Source organism: Egretta garzetta, unplaced genomic scaffold (genome assembly GCF_000687185.1).
Source record: "Egretta garzetta isolate BGI_Z169 unplaced genomic scaffold, ASM68718v1 scaffold108, whole genome shotgun sequence".
In the NCBI taxonomy this organism is placed as follows: domain Eukaryota; kingdom Metazoa; phylum Chordata; class Aves; order Pelecaniformes; family Ardeidae; genus Egretta; species Egretta garzetta.
In genome coordinates this window covers 4,137,767-4,159,173 of record NW_009260614.1, presented here as the reverse complement: position 1 = coordinate 4,159,173, position 21,407 = coordinate 4,137,767, and the positions used below count along the sequence as shown (strand labels likewise).

The following is a 21,407-nucleotide window of genomic DNA, read 5'->3' as shown; positions in this document are numbered from 1 at the left end:
GGCCTTGTCATCAGATCCAGAGACTTTCTCTTCCCTTTGGATGTATTGAAGAGTGTTGAACAGGGTTCGGTAAGCATGGGCCAGGCCCCAGCACATTGCAGTGATTTGTGTTTGCTTAGAATTGCCAGGGTGACAGCACACCTTTTCCAAATATTCTACCAGTTTTTCAGGATTCTGCACTTGTTCAGGAGTGAATTTCCAAAACATTGGAGGTGCCCATCGTTCTAGGCATTTACCCATACTACCCCAGATACCCCGCCACTCATAACTATCCAGCCCTGGGGCAGACATCTGGATGGTATTATTAAGTTGCTTACTAACTTTGGACAAAACTGAAAAAATATTCCAAATAGATATCAATAGATATATCTTAACTATCCAAGGATGTTCAAGATACTGAAAAGTTATTGTAATGAAGGAGGAAACATCATCAAAGAAGGCAGAGAAAGTGCCATTCTGTATTTCCTCCAGAACAAACTTTTCAGAATCCGATGTATAATTGCTAATTTTCCCCGCAAGGTGGTACCCAAAGTGCAGTACAGACTTCGACATGAAACCCAAATACCAGATAAGGCTCAAGGTCATTGTTTTAATAACAAGTTTCCCAAGCAAAACATGTTTAGTCACCGCAGAGCATAACAAACTGCAAAAACCAGCACCAACTTTCAACAAGTACAGCAAAGGAGGGAGCATGGTGCAGATTGGATAAACTAAGATCAAGAACAAATGAATCAAATCGTGATCCACAACTGTTTAACAGATACAAATTCCTTAATATTCTCTGGATAGTCTGTCGTTATCTCAAGCCCTTCGAGCCCCACGTTGGGCGCCAAAAAGGACTGTCGTGGTTTAACCCGGCTGGCAACTCAGCACCACGCAGCCGCTCGCTCACTCCCCCCCCTCCCCCAGTGGGATGGGGGAGAGAATCGGAAAGAAAATAAAAGGTTAGAGCCGAGGGCTGAGGTAAAAAAGACAGTTTAATAAGAGAAAATAATAATAGTAATAATGAGAATGATAACAGAACATACAGAATACACAAAACGAATGAGGCACAACGCAACTGCTCACCACCTGCCGACCGACGCCCAGCCCGTCCCAAGCCGCGAGCAGTCCCCGAGCTGTGCGCAGCCTCCCCGAGCCGCGAGCAGTCTCCCCGCGACCGACCGCCCGCCCGGACTAACTAACCCCCCCCGAGCATGACGTTATATGGTATGGAATAGCTCGTTGGACAGTTTGGGTTAGCTGTGCTAGCTGTGCTGTACTCCCAGCTTGTTATGCACCTGGGCAAGCAGGAGAAGCTCAAAAAGTCCTTGAGTGGTCTGAGCACTACTTGGCAACAGCTGAAAACATCAGTGTGTTATCAACATTCTTCTGGTACTAAATCCAAAACACAGCACTATGCTAGCTACTATGAAGAAAATTAGCTCTATCCCAGCCGAAACCAGGACACAACTATTTAAGGTTAAAAATAACTTTGCTGAAAGGAACTGACATCATCAGTATAAATCGCTTCCCACAGTTGTGTCATACCATTTTAGTAGGAAAAAAGTCCCCTTCGCTGTTGTCTCGCTATGACAGTGATGGAAAGCGTGTATAGGTTTTTTCCCCATTTTGACACGCTGTTGAACACAGGGTTTGCCAGCCTGCAGCATGCTTAGGCTTGCTGTGTGTTTTCCATATTATTTCCCTGCAGAGTACTGCATGGCATGTTGATGGGAGTAGGAATGTGCTTCGTACCTGAGCATCGTTTCGTGTGTGCTGTGCAGGTTGCCCCTACTGTAGTGGTTGTTATCTGGAGCAGAGAATGGGGTGAATTGAAGAGACTGTGGGCAGGCTGGGGAGGTTTTCGGGATTTTTATTTAATTGGGATGGTGTTTCCCGTGTATCGTTAGGTGTATGTATAGGAATAGAAGGAAGCCACCGCTTACCTTGTTGCCTACAGGAAAACTAAACTGCTTTGCAGAGCAGATACACCACACCAAATCAGAATACGAGCTTAGCTCTGTGGTACATGTTCAACTTTGCTACACAAGCACGAACTGCAGGACAAAATGTTTTTGCAGTAACTGGTCTGAATTCAAGGACTTAATAGTGCTGACAGTCTGATTAAAAATAATGCCAGTTACCTGATAACCCCTCTGAATTTTGTCTCTGTAGCCTAACTTGGCAATTTACTCATAAAATACAAAAGTAGCTGGAAAACAGTGTGCTGACCAAAATGTGATCCAGTTTATGATTTTTTTTTTTTTCAATTGCCTATTCTTTGTGTATCCACCATTCCAAATAAACATGCATGTTTTGTGGTGTATTTGACTATTAATCCCTGCATTGGAGGCAGAGGGGCATGAAAGTAGTTGCTTGGAAATATCTATGTGGAATATTTAGCCAGTGATTGTGTTGGTAACTGAGAAACATGAACCCTTGACAACTTCATGGCCTCTGTAGGAACACTCTTGTGAGCATGCTAAGAAGCAGAGGGAGACCAGGCTGGGTGGGAGCAGCCTTCTCCTAAAATTGCAGCAATAACCAATTTTCAAAACAGTATTGCTTGTATGCTTTTATATTGTTGTTTTGTAATACGGCATGGCATTCTTTCTGACTCTTCTCCCTCTGATGAAAATGAGCCTGAGTCTTAGAGGGGGTTGTTTCCCAAGTCTGCCTCAGCGATTGATGAAATGAAGGGATCTCAACTCCATGACACCTTCCCCTGGGTTACAGTCTGGAGTCACACGGGTGCCTTTCAAAACCCTTGTCCCAGACTGTCCATATGCGTTTACCAGCTCTGAATAAAGCAGTTTCCCCTTTAAGGCAGTAAATCCTGACTTGTGTTTTCCCAACTCTTGCTGGTAAAGCTGCTGTTAGTCCATTGTTCTGTAGGTCAACAAAAAACGCAGTCAGTGGTTGTGCTGGAATCAAAGAGCTTCATCTGGCTGAACATCTAAAGTTACAGAGGGAAAGGTTGAAGTGACACAGGAGTAGAAAACGTTGAGCTCAAGACGTGTTTATCAGCTAAGAAGCTATGTACTACAGGGTAGCAGTAAAAAGGGTGGCTGAAGCAATTATATAGCTTTCTCCACAAGGATGTTATTTCAAAATATAAACAGGTTAATTGATGTAGGTGATATGCCAGGTCACTAGAATAAAGAGTTTATGTCTGGATGAGAGGTAGTGTGCCAAAACACCCTTTCCCCTCTAAACAAGGCCTTGTTCCTGTCCACATCTGAAGCATGCTGTTCTCTTGATAACCATGAAATTACATTTAAAAACTATAAGCTTAAAAATGGCCACCAAAGTTGTATATGTTGGTCTGAGAATGAATATTTTAAACCCTTTTGGTCCGGACTCAAAATTCAATCCTCTCTCTTGTCTGATACAAGAATTTTTTGACAACTGGCAGTGTAATAGCTTGAATGGCCTAATTTTCTGACCTCTGAAGTTACTAGATTCAAGTCTTTAGTGTAAGAAATAAGCTGTAAGTACACTTGCTTAACTCATTCATAAAGGCCAGCCAGCATCTGGTACCATCTACAAAAGAGTTGGGGCATTTTCCTAAGAGCACTGAGATAGTACAAAAAGCTGTGAAAATGTGTGCCTCTGTCACAGGCAGAAAATTAGATCTTAAAATTCTGCCATTTAATCCAGCTCTCCATGGAACACACGATTGGATTTGGATAACTTCTCTCTTGCAGCCTGCATCTTCTTTCAGAAATAGGATTTATGAGGATGTTTTGCAACATCAGGACTTGGAGAAATACTGGATTAAGGTAGAGGATGGCATGATGCCTTCTGACCCAGATAGCTGTACAGATTTGCATTAAAACAACTTCATGTACTCACTGTAAGCGTTATCAAGCTTCACTAATTAAGCTTTTCAGCCCCTGGATTTTAGAGATCTATCAACAGCGGCTGCGAACTGACCTTACCCCTGATGGTAGCAAGAGCTGCTGACCGAACTGTCAGAGAGAAACCATCTTTAGAGTTAGTTTAGCCTGGTTTATGTCCTTTTACTTTTTAAAATTTGATTTAACATCTGCACAAGTTTTAGAGGTAATCTTAAAACATTTCATTCTATCCTTTTTCTTTCTGAACATATCCATGTGTGTTATGGTATTGCCTGTATCATACCCCACAAGCACCTGTATGCAAGTGAGCAGTAAAAGCACACTGCATATTTCAATTAGTGGTAACGTGGATTTGACAAGAGATTCTCAATTTCATTCATACTCTGACATGTCCTCCTCTTTTCTTTGCAGAGAAATGGAATGCACGAATTACAGAGTTGAGAAAGCAAGTTGAAGAGCTGTTTGAAAAAAAATACGGTACGTGTTACACTCCTTCCCAAACAATTGCCTCTAGTCCTTCTGTGACACTGTAAATCACAGTTCTTTGGCATGTGTCATCTTCTTGGCTCAGAAGCACACCAGTACTGACAGCACCAAAGGGTTAAATATTACTAGAAAACCTAAACCTGGGGAAAGTAGCTTTTTTGATGAAGAGTAATTTCAAAATCAGGTGCCTGTGTTTGGCACCTAAGTGCAAAACTTGATTTTATTTTTCAGTTGTGCTCAGTTTCCTGGAGCTCCAGTGTGCTCATATCTGGGGCCACCCACGTTTGAGAGAGCTTGCCTTTTTTTCTGTAATTACACTGAGTCCTTATGTGAAATAATCTTTTAAAATGGCTCTGGGGAGAGGTTACCACTGATTGATTGTCCCTTTCTGATTATGATTGATTTGCAGTAAGGCAGCAATTATTTGTTAATGGTTCTTGGAGAGAAAAAGAAAAACACATATGTTAGACTTTGGAATTTGTCTCCAGATGTTGCACCTACACATATTTTGTGGCCATCAGCAAAAATTTCAAAATAAATGGTGGTGCTCTTCTACCGTGAAAAGTGGAAGTGCTGTCAGAATGGACCTTGTGATGTTGGAGTTACTACATGTTTTGGGTGTAACTGTCATCTGACATTTAAACAGCCCACTGAAAGCAACTCACACCAAATAAAAACAGTTCAGAATCTGATTCATTGGATTTTAATTGGTCTAGAGAAGAACATCATTCTTGGTGAATCGCTTTAACTTTGGTTTTGGTGTTTGTGCATAGCCAGCCTAAAAATCTCCTGTGGAGTCTGTCGAATACAGAGCTATTCCTGACTTTCCATGCCAGGCTAGATGATATTAAATTACCCACCTTTTCCCTGTGTATGACAGCATTTCATTGATTCACAAACCAATTCCATATCAGGTTCCAATTCTTTCTATTTGTATCGGCATGCAATGCAATTTCCCATTTACTGAAATGAGTTATGGAGGTCAGAATTCCCAGAATGCTTCTCAGATTTGTTGGCTCCTGGAGCTCTGAAGTGTTTTAGCAATGTCAGGCGTTGTCATGCATTACAACTGACGTGTCTGAAATTATATTTATTTTTGTGTTTTGACATAAACTAAATGGGATTACTTTTTATAGTGTAAATACAAGACAGTGGCTTGCAAATACACACTCATTTATAAAAATGAAACCTGTATGCTATAGGACTTCTGTGCAAAAACATGTAAGGTTCCAAATCTAAGAAGCCTCACTGCAAACTGTGATGCTGATCATGTTCTTAGGCTGTCTGAAGAGTATTTGCTAAACTGTTCGCTGATTTAAGAGAAATAAAGACTCTCACTTGTAAAGACTTACCTGTTGTTAATTACTTATTTAAACACCAGATTTTTGTTACTCTGAAGCTGTTCTTACTCGATGCTGTGCACTGATCTAGATTTCAATGATGTTCTTGATCTTTTTTCCTGTGGCTAACTGTGGTTCACAAGCGCTTCTTTCCGCCTGAGCCTCGTCTGCTGGATTTGTTACTTTTCACCACTTGCCACAACAGCCTCCAGGGCTGAGAATAATTTTTTTTAATTCTTGAAAGAGGCATATGACTGTAATAAAAATGTACTTTAATGAAGGACTGGTGTGATACATAACAGCTCGTTTGGGGATTGTTCCACAGCTCCTTTGGCACAGGTTTGAATAAGGTTTCTTTAGTCTATTTGCCAGGACTCATCTTCAGGTTCATGTCCCTCTCTGTATGTATCTATTCTCTGTCTCCAGTTTTGGCCATCTTATATCTGGCAGCTGAAACCAAATCTAGTTGAAACACAGTTCTTCTCACAGTTTTCTAAAATTTTGGTACTCGGTTCTCATCAGAATATACGACTAAGATAAACACAGCACGTCCAAAGGTTCCCTGTTTTGTGATAAACATACCTAGAACTGTTCTGTTTCCAAGCAGTTGAAAGAGTCTGCTACCCAAATGCCTTTAAAACCTAAATTGTTTTATTGCTTTTAAGAATTTCAGAGTTAACATGACCATTTTATATACACAGATGTCTGAACCACTGGCTGCTTTCATGTTATGAAAAGTTGCTTGAAGAGGTGCCCCGAGTAGTTTTGCTTTCAGAAACCCTGCCGCAACATCACTGTACTCTAATTTGGCCTTCCTTGGCCTTTCTCTCCTCAAATAGTTTTTTGCATCTAATCTCCGTAGCAGAACAGAATGTAACAAACCGTATGCAGGCCAGTCAGATGGTAATAGAGAATTCTTGTTGCATGGCCTATAAAATTAACGTACCCTTGTGAGTATAAAGCAATTAGCCCTCTTGGTATTTGCAAACCATCTCACCATTCTCCAGTATTTGCCAGCCTGATAGGTGCATTGATATGATTACAGTCCTCATAATTTAAAAAAAATACACTGAGGTTATTTTCCAGCTGTGGGTAAATCTGTTATTTGCTTTTCATTTGCTTCAAAGATTTCATTAGAAGTGTACTGTTTATTTCATTAGTGATTCCTTGGATTTCTAAAATACACTGAAGCTTTAGGGATTCATTCAAAAGAAGGGATGTGTACCCCTCCTCCAAGGCATTAATGGCTCTTGCAACCCAATAGTAGTAACAAATAAAAATAATCAGAGCTAATGAACTGAAACACGCTTGGTTTATAATTAAATCTTGATAATTTCATCTTTCAAAATGTGCTATTAAACAAAACCAAAATACTCTGAAACTTCACTGGAACAGGTGCAGTCTCTGTTATTAAATGTTTACAGAGGAAAGGGAAAAGAGGAGAATCTGCATATATATATATATATGCAGGTCTGCAGCTTGTTTACTGTGAATTAGAGTAATTTTGCTATAAAACAAAACCAAACCCCTACAAATATGAACGCATTGTGGTTTGCATGTTTAAATGTGCTGAGGGGGTTGTTGCCTGTCTGCTAATTTTAATGTTTTTCAGAGTGATATCAAACAGGTAATTTGAGTAGAGCCACAAGTTAGTGTGATGTTTTTATTGTCGTTTTCTCTTAAAAGCTCAAGCTATAAAAGCGAAAGGTCCAGTGTCTATCCCATACCCACTCTTCCAGTCTCATGTGGAAGACTTGTATGTGGAAGGGCTGCCAGAAGGAATTCCCTTCAGGCGGCCATCCACCTACGGCATTCCCCGTCTTGAGAGGATACTTCTAGCAAAGGAGCGGATCCGGTTTGTGATTAAAAAGTAAGGAATTTTGTATTTTTGTCCCTATATTATTCATTGTTTTCTGCTGGCTCCGATCTGCTTCATTTTATCTTCAAAAACTTCCAAACCGGTTTCTACTGACATATTCTTTTGCAGTACTGGTGAGTAATTTTTAGTTGATGTTCACTCTGATAAATTCAGCTTATCAGATCACCAGAGCACCACGGTGGTGGCTGACATCTGGACAGATATCATAAATATTGTGGACTTCTTGTCATGTGCAGATCTCTTTGTATTATTTTAATCTCTACAGCTATAATACATGTTGAAAACCATTGACGTGGGGATATTTTATGCTATCTGAGGATCCTGGGCTAAATTTCAGCTTGTGCTTTTGTTTTTTCCTTGCTGGAATGCTGTATCAAGGTGTCTATGGCCATATCTATATATAGCATCTCCCAGGGCAGGCTTGAGGCCAAAATAGCTACTGGTTCCTGTGATTTAGTTGGATGCATGGCCTCGATGTGTCTGGAAGTAGAACAGATAGTGTACATGAAGAGGAACTTTAGATGTATATAGAAACTGCTTGAGGGCTCAGTTACCTGCTGAAGCTAAGCCTGGCAGGGCATCGGCTGCCTTTAAATTGAGGACATAAGAGTTGTGAGATGTCCTGGGCTCCTTTCTTTCTCTTTTTCTCCTTTCTTGCCTTGGTGTCTTTCCTAGAAAAACCCTGACATTACTTTCTGCAAGTGGGATTGGAAGGGAGCCTGGACCAAACCTGGATTCAGGATATGCGGGGAGAAATATTGGCATCTGTGGATGTCGAGTGCTGGATCTCAGAGCTGCAGAGCACTGTGAGATCCCATACCATGGGTACGACTGTGGCAGGCTGGTAACGCAGCTTTGGTTTATAGTTTGGTCCTTTGCTTCAGACAGATGTGATGTTTCACACCACAGATGGGCATTTACAGTTTAAATGAAGCTTTTGTGAGTAACAGCTGACGTTTTACTACCATTCAGTGGTGTAGGGCCTAATCCAAGAGGTTTGGAAGTGGGTAGGAATCCGCTGATGGCAGTGGCAGGCTCAGAATTGGTGGTAGTGACAGCCTGTGCTTCTGCGCATGCTGCCTTTAGCACGGGTGCAAGTTTCTCAAATTTGTGAGGTATATGTTCAGTTTTTGTCATCCTAACACTTGCAGATAACCAGAAAAGAGAAAGAAGTGTAGATCTACCTTCTGTCTCACTTAAAATCAGACACTATGCATAGATTTTAATATTTTTGCAATGCTGGCACCTGCTCTTGTCAAATTTGTTTTAGTTGTTAACAATAATTAATTCATGCTGCCCATCAGTTGCAATGCATGGTAACCAGACCAGCTCAAAAACCAGTTTAGCTCTGTGAGAAATGTCAGAATTTTAAAATTTTTTGTTGTTCCAATACAGATAAAACTAGATGTGTTTGGCAACCAGAAATGTCTGCTTTGAGGTTTTTATTTTTAAAGGTGAAATTTTTGATTTGGATCTTTGTTTCTGTTAAAGTGCGTCTTAGACCTCAGACGTAATCTGTATGTTACCATGAAATGTTATGGCTCAGGTGGGTATGGGTATCAGGTGTGAAAAATGTTTTTGTCAGTAGGGTTCCAACCAGCCTTTATATACTTTAGTGTTAATTGGAATTTAATGTTTGGGATCGTGATGTCCATTGTTGGGTTGGGGTTTTTTTCTCTGATCCTACAGTGGTGACTTGAGGCTGTAACTGTAGGCTGTAACTTCTGGTTTATATCACTGTTTATATTACTGTTGAAGCATGTATCTTAAATCTTTTAGGCATGAGCTTTTGAATTCGACACGAGAAGATGTGCCATTGGACAAACCAGTTGCAGGAGGTAGGTCTTTTAACACGTGAGTTGTACAAGTACAGTATGATTTCCTATTTGACAGCCTTAGCGGTGGCTACCGTTTGCTTTTACTAGTAACACATTGCAAATAATTCCTCGTTTTGAATTTTCTTTAGCTACAAAGTGACAGCAAATTTCCACTGGGTATCCAAGCCAGTGTTACTACTGCTCTATCTACTGATTTGAATGAGCTGGCCAGAAGGAAAAACAATGAGCTAAGTGTTAGTCTGATGAGATATAGAGAAAAAGCAGTAGTTTCCATAGGCGATAGAGTCTACTAGGTAGAGAACTGTCTATGTCATGGCATAATTGCTTATATATGGTATTTGCCAAGATCAGGTTAACTGAAATGCAGTAATGAACATACTGCTTTTACACAGTACGTCCATTTGCATATAGTAGTAGTGCAAAGACAATGCATTCTAACCACTCCTGCCATCAGAGATACTTTTCAGCAGATGCATGTTCTTACATGTTTTGTCTCCATTGAGCACCCACCCGAAGGTAACAAAAATGACCATGTAAAAACAAGACTGCAAGAATGGCCTTTTTTACAATTGCACCCATGAACTCGTTTCCCTTCAAGTTGGGATAAAAAAGTTTAGTATGGAAAAAAAAAAAAAATCAAGTGTCAAAAGAATTGTGCCTTTGCATGAGCACTAATTGGTAAATTACTTTCCTGGACTTGTTTTCAATTGTGTTCTACTGTCTCTTGGGCTTCAGGGCGATTTTTAATTGTCTGGTTAAGCTAAGTGTTGAAAGCTTGTATGCCTGAACCAATGGTAGCAAACAAATTGCTCCCAACCCCAAAATGCTAACTGGCAACCTCAGCCTGGTTGAACGGTGAATTTTTAGTAAAACCAGAAAAATTCTCAGTTCAGACAAGGACTCAAGCATACAAATGGGAGTATGCACTGCAGCATACACACTACTGCAGCACCATTATGTTGTATTATATACTCATAGTCTTCTGTTGTAAAAAGTGTATCAAAGACTGTACTTAAAGTGAACATTAAGGATCTAAATTAAGCAAAGAAATTATGTCATAAGGATGTCACTTTAACGTGTGTGTAGGAATTAACTTACACTGCAGGAAAAGTTTAACCTAGTGCCTTGAGTCTTACTAACCTACTGGTCCTTTGAGCACTGAATTTGACTACAAAAGTAGTCAGTAGGCTAATGACCAAGTCATGAACTTAACTGTACTCTTATGTCAGCTTTTAAATTAGCTCTTTTCTCTGTTGCTTTTGTTGTATTTAATATGGTTATACTGATTATGAAGACAAAGCAGGTACGCTACTTATCCTGTAAAACCCCTGTGGCTAAGAAAACTAGTGGTAACCCATTTTTATGGCACAGTGTTACGAGCAGTCACTTTATGTTGCTTGTCTTCACTAACTTGTAATGATGGCATATCCATGTCTGACCCCTGCCTTATGTCTGAGCGAAGAGAACGTCTGTGAAATCTGTTGATAACATCTTGGGGAACACAACTCAGAAGACAGCAGCTGTCTGAGCCTCCTTGCCCTCGGTTTTCTTTTCTCCCTGTTTGGACTCCCTCTTTCCTAGTAGCTCGTCATCTCCTCTGCTGCTCTGCGTGTCTGCTGCCATCTCAGGAGAGTGAGCTTTGTAGCATCAGCCCCTGCTCACAGCTCCTTACCGGCTCCATGTCCGATGTCCTGCTCTGTCCATAGACCCTGCTGGCTTGTGTCCCCAGCAGGAGAGGAATGGGATGAGTACAGAAGTTGTATTTTGACTGTCAGAAGAAAGATGATTTGCATTTGCATTCCTGTGGGAAATGGGCTGGCCAGGAAGGTTTTATGAAATGGCCTCAGGCCTGAAGCCCTGAGAAGCCAAGAGATATTGGCTGTGAGACAAACCAGTCAGGCAGTGATAGTTTGGCTCAGAAAGTGGCTGCAGAAGTGTCAGCAGGTGCTGATGAAGAAAGCCCAACCTAGTGTGGTGCAGTTATGGAGCAGAAGTTGTTGCTTGTGCATGCTGACTAAACCCACAGCGTGGCAGCTGTCTGGTGTCTTGTTCAAGACTTGATGACCACTCATTGGTCACAATGACACATTCAGAAGAAAAAAGTGATTTTATGATATGTGCTTTTTGATCCCTGTCACCCGACTCTGAGCGGGACAGACAGAATCTTTTAGGGATCCTTAGCAAAACAATGATGGCACTAAATCATAGTTACAATTAAAGCTTTGGTTTTTAAACAGGATATTATAATTAATATAGCATAGAATTTATTATTGGAATAGCACAGGATTTCTACAAGCAGAATCAATGTAGCACAGTTTATAAGTAGCATAACACAGAATTAAGAATACATCTTAACCTATGGTTTCTAATCATCTAGACCCTCTGCAGATCAGGTCAGATCTCAATACATGTCTTTCTGTATCAACAGTGCAATCACACAACAATAACACCCATAATCTAGACTCAGAAATTATATAAAAGGAGTCTCTCACTCAACCCTCAGAGGAAGCAGAGGATGGTGGAGGCATCACGGGTGTCACTGTCCAGCAGCAGCTCCGGTCCAAGTTCCATCTGTAGGACTTGTAACTGCTTGATTTTATGGACAGTGCTCCATGTGTTGTTACGCTTCCCTGTTCCATGCTGGGGACATCACCATCACCAGACTGGTTGGGTGCCTGGGACCTTCAAGGCCGGTGAGGAAGGGAGTAATCGGTCTGGCGCCCAGGAGCCTTGAGGCCAGTAAAGAGGGGAAGAAGGAATGTGTTTGGTTTGTCTGCTTGGTTCGCAGGACCTTCAGGGTCTGAGAATGAAGGGAAAGGCAATGAGTACGTGACCCACTTGGTCACGGAGAATGGCTGCTTGCCTTACAAAATGGCATTAGTTGTGCTAACCATATTGCTAGGGCTTGGGAGCAGGGGGTACCGGTCACAATCCCAAATGATGAGCATACGTGACAAAACAGAAAAAAAAAAAAGCTGTTCTCATTCCTGCTACCAAATACAACAGCAGTAACATCATCATCATGCTCTGTTCTGCTGGAGGAGCAGAACTCAAACTTATGAGACTCTGTGGGTGCAAAACTTTGTCTCATGAACTCTATCAAAGATGCATGTGTACCAGCCAATAAGCAAAGCTACTCAAGTGGTGAAAAGATAGAAGAACAGTATTTAAACTTGTTTTGTTCACCAGGATGTGCTAATCTACGTAGCTGCTACACGTTGGGTTCTGTATCAAAGTTATGATTTAACTTGTGTCTTAAGTAGTGTCAAGGAAACATTTTAGAGAGTTGGAACTAAGCTGCTTGTCATCTCAAGAATGACAACAAAATCCCTAGAGTCATCTGATGTAGCTGTTAACCGCCATTCAAAAAGTATTGTCCACAAACAGTGGGGAGAAATGGATGCTGGAAGTTCAACATGAATATACAGTAAGGAGCAAACTGATGTGTGCACCTACTGTAAAAGCTTCCTCTGGGGTTGTCAGTGCTTAGTGAAAATTCCTCGAAAGCAAGTTCTTATCCCATATGCACACCAAATTCTGCACTGAATATCAAGATAATTTTTTTAGAAAATGAAACTAGCAAAAAACTAATCCTGTCTCCAAATGGGATCTACAGAGTGGATGCAGATGATGAAAGCATTGCAGTTCTTCATGCCAATACACTGCATGTGTTTTGTAGAAAGAAATGGATTTTTGTACAGTTTTAATATTATCTCATTTTTTTATAATTAATTTTCCTAGTTCCAAGTTGAATCCATACTACTTCTGCATAGTATTTCCTGGGTTATCTGAAAATGCAGGGTGGTTATGTCTGCTGTAAACTGAATGACTGCAAATATAATCAAAGTAATTAGGGAACGTTGTCTTTGTTCTGTGTCACTCCCCAATGCAGTGAAGGAGGAGTGGTATGCCAGAATCACCAAACTGAGAAAGATGGTAGATCAACTCTTCTGTCGGAAGTTTGGTGAGTACGGTATTATTTTCTTTTCTTTTATGGCTCTGTATTTCTTAAAGGCTGCTTTCATTATTTCCTTTGAACGTCTACATGAATGAGACCTTTGAGTATTTTCAAATATTTAAAATCCTGGCAGTTGAGTGAAAAATGTATTACTCTACTGTTTATACAACAAGAGAAATTCGTAGTTTAAAAAAATTTATAAATCTTATATGTACAGCTCTTCTACTTGCTCTCAGTTCCTCCCTGTTTGGATTCTTTTTCCTTTGATGGTGAATAAAACAACCATTTACTTATTTATATCCATTGCAGTACCATTAGAATTAGTATTAGAACATTTCTGGGTGAATTTTTATGTTCTCTCCAATATAAAAAAAATAGTCAACTTCATAAGAGCTAGAATAAAATGTTTCATGATGCTCTATAATAGATTAAAAACTTCGGATAAAACTGCTGTATTGTGCCGTGGTGAAGAACCCCATAGTCTTTAGTCGAGCATTGTGACTGCCTATATCAACATGATATAACATGGTAAATTTTTCTATTCTTGATGCGCTGAGACTTGGACTCTGTTGGTTTAGCTATCCTGCATTGCCCCAGGTTCTAAGTTCACGATTGCAACAGCCTGAAGATTTGGTAGCTCAGCTAGCTTTTAATAAAGGTCAATGGCCAAACTGTCCAGTTACTGGATGTCTTTTGTTCTAACAGCTGAGGCCCTGGGGAGCACTGAGCCTAAAGCTGTTCCATACCAGAAATTTGAGGCCCATCCTACTGACCTCTGTGTTGAAGGGCTGCCAGAGAACATCCCCTTTAGGAGTCCCTCCTGGTATGGAATCCCTCGCCTTGAAAAAATAATTCAAGTGAGCAACAGAATAAAATTTGTGATCAAACGGTAAGTGTTTGTTTTAATGCTTAAACCTGTTTTTTTTTTTTTTTTTAATAAGAAAGAGGCCAAACAAATACCCTTTGTGTAATCAAGTACTTGTTTTCATTAAGTTACGAAGCAATCGGTCTCTAGTTACCAAATAGGCAGATTAAGTATTCTGCATTATAAAGCGGTGTTTGTAATCCAGACAAGTCTTCCAAAATACCTTTGTAGCATTTTCACAAGTGTGAAATACATAATAGAAAAATCCAAACTTTTCAACTGATGTCATAATAAGTAGCAGTATTTAATTTATATCAAGAATGGGCAGATTATTTGATTTCTGGTTGCAGGCCGGAGCTGCTAACTCTCACTTCAACTGAAGTTATTCAACCCAGGTCGAATACCCCAGGTAAGACAGGTGCTGTCTCCAAGGGGGAATAGAAAGGATTGGTGGGGGCACAAATTTGGATCAATGCAACTTTTTTCAAGAAGTAACCCTTCCGCAATGAGTGTGCTGACATGGTCTTCGTGAATAAATTGATCATTATGAGCATGGATGGTTTTCTGGGCTGTGGTGCAGTCCAGCTGCCTTTGAATAGCAGAATGGATCACCTTCACAGCCTGGGAGAACTGGAGTTACTGTCCTGGTCTGAATCAAAGCTCTGGAGCTTTGCAAAGCTCTGCCCCATAGCATTTCACAACTGACCTTGTTGGGCTTTTTTCAGGCCTCTGTTGGTAAGGAATTGTAATGACATCTCATAAGCATGAAATGCCTTTACACAGGAAGAGAATCCAGATTGGCTTTTATTTCCTGAGACAATTGAATGCTCTGAATTGGTGTGTCGATGCTTTCTTGCTACAGAAGTCTACAATCCAGAGTATGAATCTGCAGTAGTAATAACACAAACCAAGACCCAGGGCTTGCTAGGTTTTCTCCCCACACACATTTCACTGGATAAAAAAACTGCAGCTTCAGGAAATAATTGTATTGAGCTCTCTGCAGGGGGGGGAAAAAAAAGGAAAGAGTATGATTTAATAATCATGTGAACAGTAGTCATTTTGCGTCATCACAACGTATTGTGGATTTTGTTTGGATTTTAAGAAAAGGCTCATATTCAGCAAGAGGGTAGCTCAGTAGAAGAGACTCTTATAAATCTGGAGCAGATTGATTTGTCTTGTTGCAAAACCCCTGATTGTTGTCAAAGTCGACACTATAACTGACAATAAAGTAATAACGTAGGTGCCAACGATAGCAGTAAAAAAAACAGCTAATAAAATCCTCTGAAAGAACTGACGTGCAGTGGCCATGATTCTTAAAACTCAGACTGTTCAAGTCTTCAGAATAGCATTTCTTTTTTGTACTAGTTATGTTTTTCACTAACTGACAGGTGAGTCTGGTATTGTCAGTGCCCACAAAGCTTACCAGGGTCCAGGGATCAATGTCAGACAACTAAACGCAGCAAATGTTCTCGTGGGCTTAGAGCCCAGTAAAAACCATTTTCCCAGGCAAAAGCTGAGCATCTTGTTCCTGCAAATGCAGTACTTTATGTTGCTAAAGCAAACTTTATCTTACTAAAGAATATTAGACCTTTTTTTAAGCAAAATGTCATTCTCTTGCAAAGTAATAATCCAGTGCCCTCAAGAGATAGTCTGCAAGCAACGTTTTCATTTTTTTAAGTAAATTATTCAGACTAATTCCTTTGCCAGTGAGAGACTACAACCTGTGTGTAAGTATAAACACGCGTGCAGGTGTTAAATACCTGTGAAATCTATCAAATAAGTAGGCCAGATTGCAAAAAATGTAAATGCATGTTGCCTTGATAGTATAAGGAGCTAGAAATAAAAAGGTCAGGTAATTTGTTAGTCAAAAATATTACTTGAAAACAAAAAATTTCATAGTTTCCTTCCTGCATGCTTTTCACAACTCTGAATGTTGTGGGCTGAGTAGCAGTGAATTGGTTTTGTGGGTTATGACAAAAAGTAACAAATAATGCGGTTTGTCAGAAAAGCAGTGCTTTTTATTGCTGCGTGTGTCCTTTGCTTTCTTCTCTACCTGGGTCAGAAATTGTCTGCTCTGGCTAGCACTCCTGTGGTTGACTTTTGTTTATAATAGAGAACAAGATTGAAGGTGATTTTTTTTTTTTATGCTAATCAAAATGGTTAGCAAAGCACTCTTTACATCCTCATCTTCTGTTCTAACGAGTGTTATGCACCATAATTAATTAATTCCAACTTTGTAAGAGGCACAATAATGCCTTCCTCCATCTAGAGGCTCTGAAAAGCAAGTTCTCCCACCTGGGGCAATGTTTGAAATTTGTAACTACATTTAAACAGATTCTCCATTCTGTAGAGAGAATTACGTCTGTCGTTTAAGCTGCCATTAATAATCATTACTTGTTGTAAGTCCTTGTCTACTCAGGAGCAATTGTGTTGATAGTTGACAAGTTCTTGTCTTGAAAAAAATGTATTCAAATGTACCTCTTTATCTAGAACTGGGTAATACTCTGACATACATCCATTTCTGGCTTTCAGTCAAAGAAGACTGGAACGTCAGGATCACAAAGCTAAGAAAGCAAGTAGAAGAGATATTTAATATGAAGTTTGGTAAGTTACATGTTAAATGAACTGACTTATAATGTCGCTGTGTTTTAAAACTCATCTGTAAAAAGAGTTTAAAATTTTACTGTACTTACTTAAATATCAGCAATGTGCTAGGTCAGATATGGAAATCTTGACTCCTCTCACTTTTTACTTACTCTTCCCTTAACTGACATAAATTACTTTATAACAACATCCTAGGCCATAGTTTTTTCCAGTTGCATGACAGAGATGATATGTGCACAAAAAGCTTTTGGATGAAAAGAGTTCTCAGAAGAAAATATTTGTCACTGCAGACTTACACGTTATCTGTAACAAGATGGACAAAGTCACCATTTGCAAATATTCTACAGAAAATAATAGAAAATCTGCTTAAATATTTCTCTTGGCTTTTTTATTATCTCTGAGTAGCAGAGCTTCTGTAAGCCAAGCTTCTTAAAATCACTTGAGATAAAATACCGCCCATTTGAGTGTGTAAACTATCATTAAATCTTTATTTTCAGCCCAAGCTCTGGGGCTTTCAGAGGCAGTGAAAGTTCCCTATCCTGTATTTGAATCAAACCCTGAATACTTGTACGTCGAAGGCTTGCCAGAAGGAATCCCCTTCCGGAGTCCCACATGGTTTGGAATTCCACGCCTTGAAAGAATTGTCCGTGGGAGTGGCAAAATCAAATTTGTTGTTAAAAAGTATGTTTGTAATTCAGTTATTTTTACTCCTGATTTTGAAGTTATTTGATTTTCTTCCCAGCATCTTTAGGCTTTAAATGCTACCTAAATTCTCTAAATTCTGTTTCCATGAAACAGAAATAACATTTTGCATGTATGTTTTATCTCATAGAAGGATATACCTTCCTTATTAAAATTATATAGATGTGTAAATTGCATGTTTCATGCATCCAAGGATCTAGGGGAAAAAATGGCCTTGTACCTGGAAGCTTTTTTCCTTCCTTCTTTTTCTTTTTCTTCTTTTTTTCTTTTCTTTTTCTTTTCCTTCTTTTTTCTTTTTTTTTCCCTTCCTTTTTTCTTTCTTTTCTTTTCCTCCTTTCTTTTCTTTTTTTGAAATAAACCCAGAAGAAAATTACAGAGCAGAAAATGTGGTTATAGTAGATGGAGAGTGACACGTGCTTCTAGCAGAGTTTTATTATAGAGAGCTGATGTTCTATAAATTTGAACTCAAATGAATTCCAGGAAATCTGTAACATTTTGCTGTATTATTTTTCTTGCATGTGTAATTGATTGGGTTGTGTTTGTTCAACTTTTAGGCCTGAGCTTGTCACTTCCTATTTGCCTCCGGGACTGGCTAGTAAAATAAACACTAAAGGTAAACAATTAAGTATTATTTGCTTCCGTCACTACATAAATACTTACTTTCTGCTTCCTTAGCAGACTGAGAGGTCTTTCTGGTTGAAAAATATGGGTGTTGCAAACAAAAGGCGTTATTTAAGATGATCTAGCATAGTGGCCTCTAAATCTGCTTTTATTTGCAAAAGTTACTCAAAGCATAAATTTGCCTACTTTTTTTTGCTTAAGACTGTTCCAATACAGAAAACAGAATTTACCCAATTTTGAGAACTTTTAGTAATTGCAATTAATGACCTAAACCATATTTAACTTATAGCTGTGAACTGAAGTCAATAACAACGAAGTTTTGTAAGAAAAGAATAAAAAAAAGTCTTTTAACCTTGCCTATAAAAGAGTCAGAAGTTAATAATTTTGTTATTTAGATAGTAAAAAGTGCCAGAGATGTCCCTCACACTTAGAAACAATAAAGTCTTCTGTTCCGAATTAGTGGAGTGAGGATTTAGGTGTGATACCTGCCTTTTTCAATAGTACTAAACCTACTTTTTAAGGCCATGAGTGTCTCCGTATTGTTCAGATTGACAATGCAGGCTGTACTTAGTACAGACGCCAGTGATTCTTCAGTCTGTTGGAATTTTCAGAATACAACTGTGTTTTTCATTAGCTGTGCAGGATATACATTACAGAGGGTTTGTGCATTACATCTTGTATTATATTGACTTCCAGCAATGAGTCCAAAGAGTTCAAAAAGGTCACGAAGTCCTGCAGGCAATTCACAGGTCCCAGAGATTGAAGTTACTGTTGAAGAAGGTATGGAATAAATGTCATTAAATAGTCTTCTAATGTTTTCTGTTCTTCTCAGTTTTCATAGCCCATAATTAACTTATGCACGCACCTCAGGTAGCAAACTCAGTTTCATTTCAGGGCTCCAGATACACTTTAATGCACAAACAGGTTTATTTTTCACTTCTAAATAATACTGGATTCTGTGCAGGTGATGGCTATGTAAAATGTTGGGGTTTGATGGTTTGCTTGGGCCTTTTATTCCAAGCAGAGATGTGTGAACTGATGTAGGTAGTCCTGAGCAGAGAAATGACAGATGTGATCAGTAATAACAAATGCTTAAATACAACCCTAGAAGAATTTCTCAAGGGTTTTTTATTCTATCCTTGATTCAGAAGTTAAGTTTTCTCCAGTAATTGTTTGATGCATTGTTCTTTTTGTATGATGCTTCTGCTTTCTGCCTGTATATATGTAATGTCTTTTTACAGGTCCTAATAAACCACAAACAACAGATGTTCGAACTAATTCTCAAACCAATGGGTCCAATATGAGTTTCAAGCCACGAGGAAGAGAGTTTTCTTTTGGTAAATGTTGTGGGAATTAGCACACATGCATTCCATTAATGTTGGTATTGAAAATTCTTGTGATTACATATAGGATATATTTTGAATTCATGTTTTTTTGTACATTTAGTGAATGACAAGTTCTTGTTTTCATGTGCATTCAGTTCTTCATCATGTAGAATAATCTGCATTGGAGAAATCCTGGATGATGTGTGGAGGGTGCTGTAGAAATGCAGCATGGGATCATTGGATCTTACTAGCTTGGGTTGAGAATCAGTCCCTTTAGACTTTTGCTGCTCTGTTATTTCACAGCTGCATAAACCCAGCTGAGACCTGATATTGTGCGTAAGCTTAATGAGTGCTCTGCAAACTTTAAATATTGAGCATCACTCTTCAGAGATACCCAAGCAGTATGCAGGAACTGGGAAGGATTTGAACTAGCGTTAGTAAGCCATGATCTATCAGAGGTGATTTTGCAAGATCACCATTACAGACCTCTCTAGTTCTGGAAAATCAGTAAAGAAAAAGCCAGACAGAACTGGAAGCCACGTAGTTGTGTTCGTGAGCATTGGGACGGAGCTTTTTAACCATGGAGGACCAGGCCTGTCTGTGCAGTGCTCTGGCACAGAAATCTTTGCATTGAAAGCAGGGTCAATTTTGCAACCCAGATTAATTCCTTGTAGTCATGGGAGATGACTGTATTCAGAGTAAGCAGTTTCCACGTCTCATGAAACCTTTTTTTCAGCATCATTACATTCTGAGGTTATTTGTTTATATTTACATAGGAGTTTGTTGTTATTTGCTTTTGTTTTAGCCATGTGGTCATAAACCATGAAACAAAGGAATTCTTTATTCCTACTGAGCCGTGTAAGATACTGATTTGGTATGACTGCTCCTTTTGGCATGGGCAGTATCCATATTCACGGTTGTGTACAATTTTCTTGGACTTGCTTGTTATTGTTAGGCCTAGGGGGTTTTTAAGCTTTAATCTGCAACTTTTTTAAACTTTCAACTAATTTTTTAGTTTTGTAGACCAGCTACAGACCACTTACTGCAGCCACAAGTAAACAGGTTTAGGAGTTGCTGCTGGTCACTGTCAGAAACAAAATGCCAAGCTAGATGGACGTTTAATCTCACCCACCAAAGTTGAAATCATGATAGAGCTTGTAGTTCTCAAGAGAGAGGCATGTGCTTCAGGGCTATGGCGCTGAACATAGGAAGAACTTTCTGCCGTTACTTTGGGTGCTGGTTCAGATGAGTAATTTTTCTGTTGCCTCATATTGTAAATTTGGATCACTCTTGGATAGTTTCAATTTTAATCATCCTTGCTTTAGTTAGCAGTATTTTTCAAAACTTTAGGAAAAGGAGGATTCATGTGGCTATAGGTTTAGACTGCAGCAGAATGTGTCAGTGCTGTTTGCAGAATGATAGCCATTGCGCGCGTTTTACTGTCATAGTAAATTGGTTATCAAGCATAATAATTTATTAAATGAGTATTAAAATATTCTTCAAGGACATATTCATTCCTTGTGTGTTGATTTAATTTTTCTGGTTTCTTCCTGGCAGAGGCATGGAATGCCAAAATTACTGACTTAAAGCAGAAAGTAGAAAATCTTTTTAATGAAAAATGTGGTAAGTTTATTGATTCTTTTTTACTGAGATGTCTTTCTTATGAACATACAGTTAGTCCTGTGATAGATACGTTCACATGTTTATTCCAAAAGTCCTGCAATCCTTGTGTACTTTAGGCAATCTCTCATTGGAGTTCATTCTTGTGTAGGTTGCTTGCTATCCTGTGTCTCGTTTCGACTAGTTACTTTACTTGGTTTTGGAAATGGAGAAGTTGTGGTTGCATTACTACTTCTTTAATGACTCAGAGACATAGTGACTCCATACCCTGACACATCTTTTAAGTTTTCTTCATTCCACTTATGAATGGGACTTTGTATGACTTCA

At 39.3% G+C, this 21,407-nt stretch overlaps 1 protein-coding gene across 13 annotated transcripts in view; it reads left to right on the top strand.

Moving 5' to 3' along the window:
* GTF2I (general transcription factor IIi) overlaps window positions 1-21,407 on the top strand; it is an 86,632-nt gene that overhangs the window by 51,591 nt on the left and 13,634 nt on the right. For all 13 annotated transcript variants that reach the window (XM_035900491.1, XM_035900495.1, XM_035900496.1 and 10 more), the window contains 12 exons: window positions 4,254-4,319; window positions 7,355-7,538; window positions 9,327-9,385; window positions 13,278-13,349; window positions 14,049-14,232; window positions 14,559-14,617; window positions 16,741-16,812; window positions 17,310-17,493; window positions 18,069-18,127; window positions 18,832-18,915; window positions 19,377-19,472; window positions 21,018-21,083. In XM_035900491.1, the coding sequence (XP_035756384.1) occupies window positions 4,254-4,319; window positions 7,355-7,538; window positions 9,327-9,385; window positions 13,278-13,349; window positions 14,049-14,232; window positions 14,559-14,617; window positions 16,741-16,812; window positions 17,310-17,493; window positions 18,069-18,127; window positions 18,832-18,915; window positions 19,377-19,472; window positions 21,018-21,083 (1,185 nt within the window). The remainder of the gene's footprint in view (window positions 1-4,253; window positions 4,320-7,354; window positions 7,539-9,326; window positions 9,386-13,277; window positions 13,350-14,048; window positions 14,233-14,558; window positions 14,618-16,740; window positions 16,813-17,309; window positions 17,494-18,068; window positions 18,128-18,831; window positions 18,916-19,376; window positions 19,473-21,017; window positions 21,084-21,407) is intronic.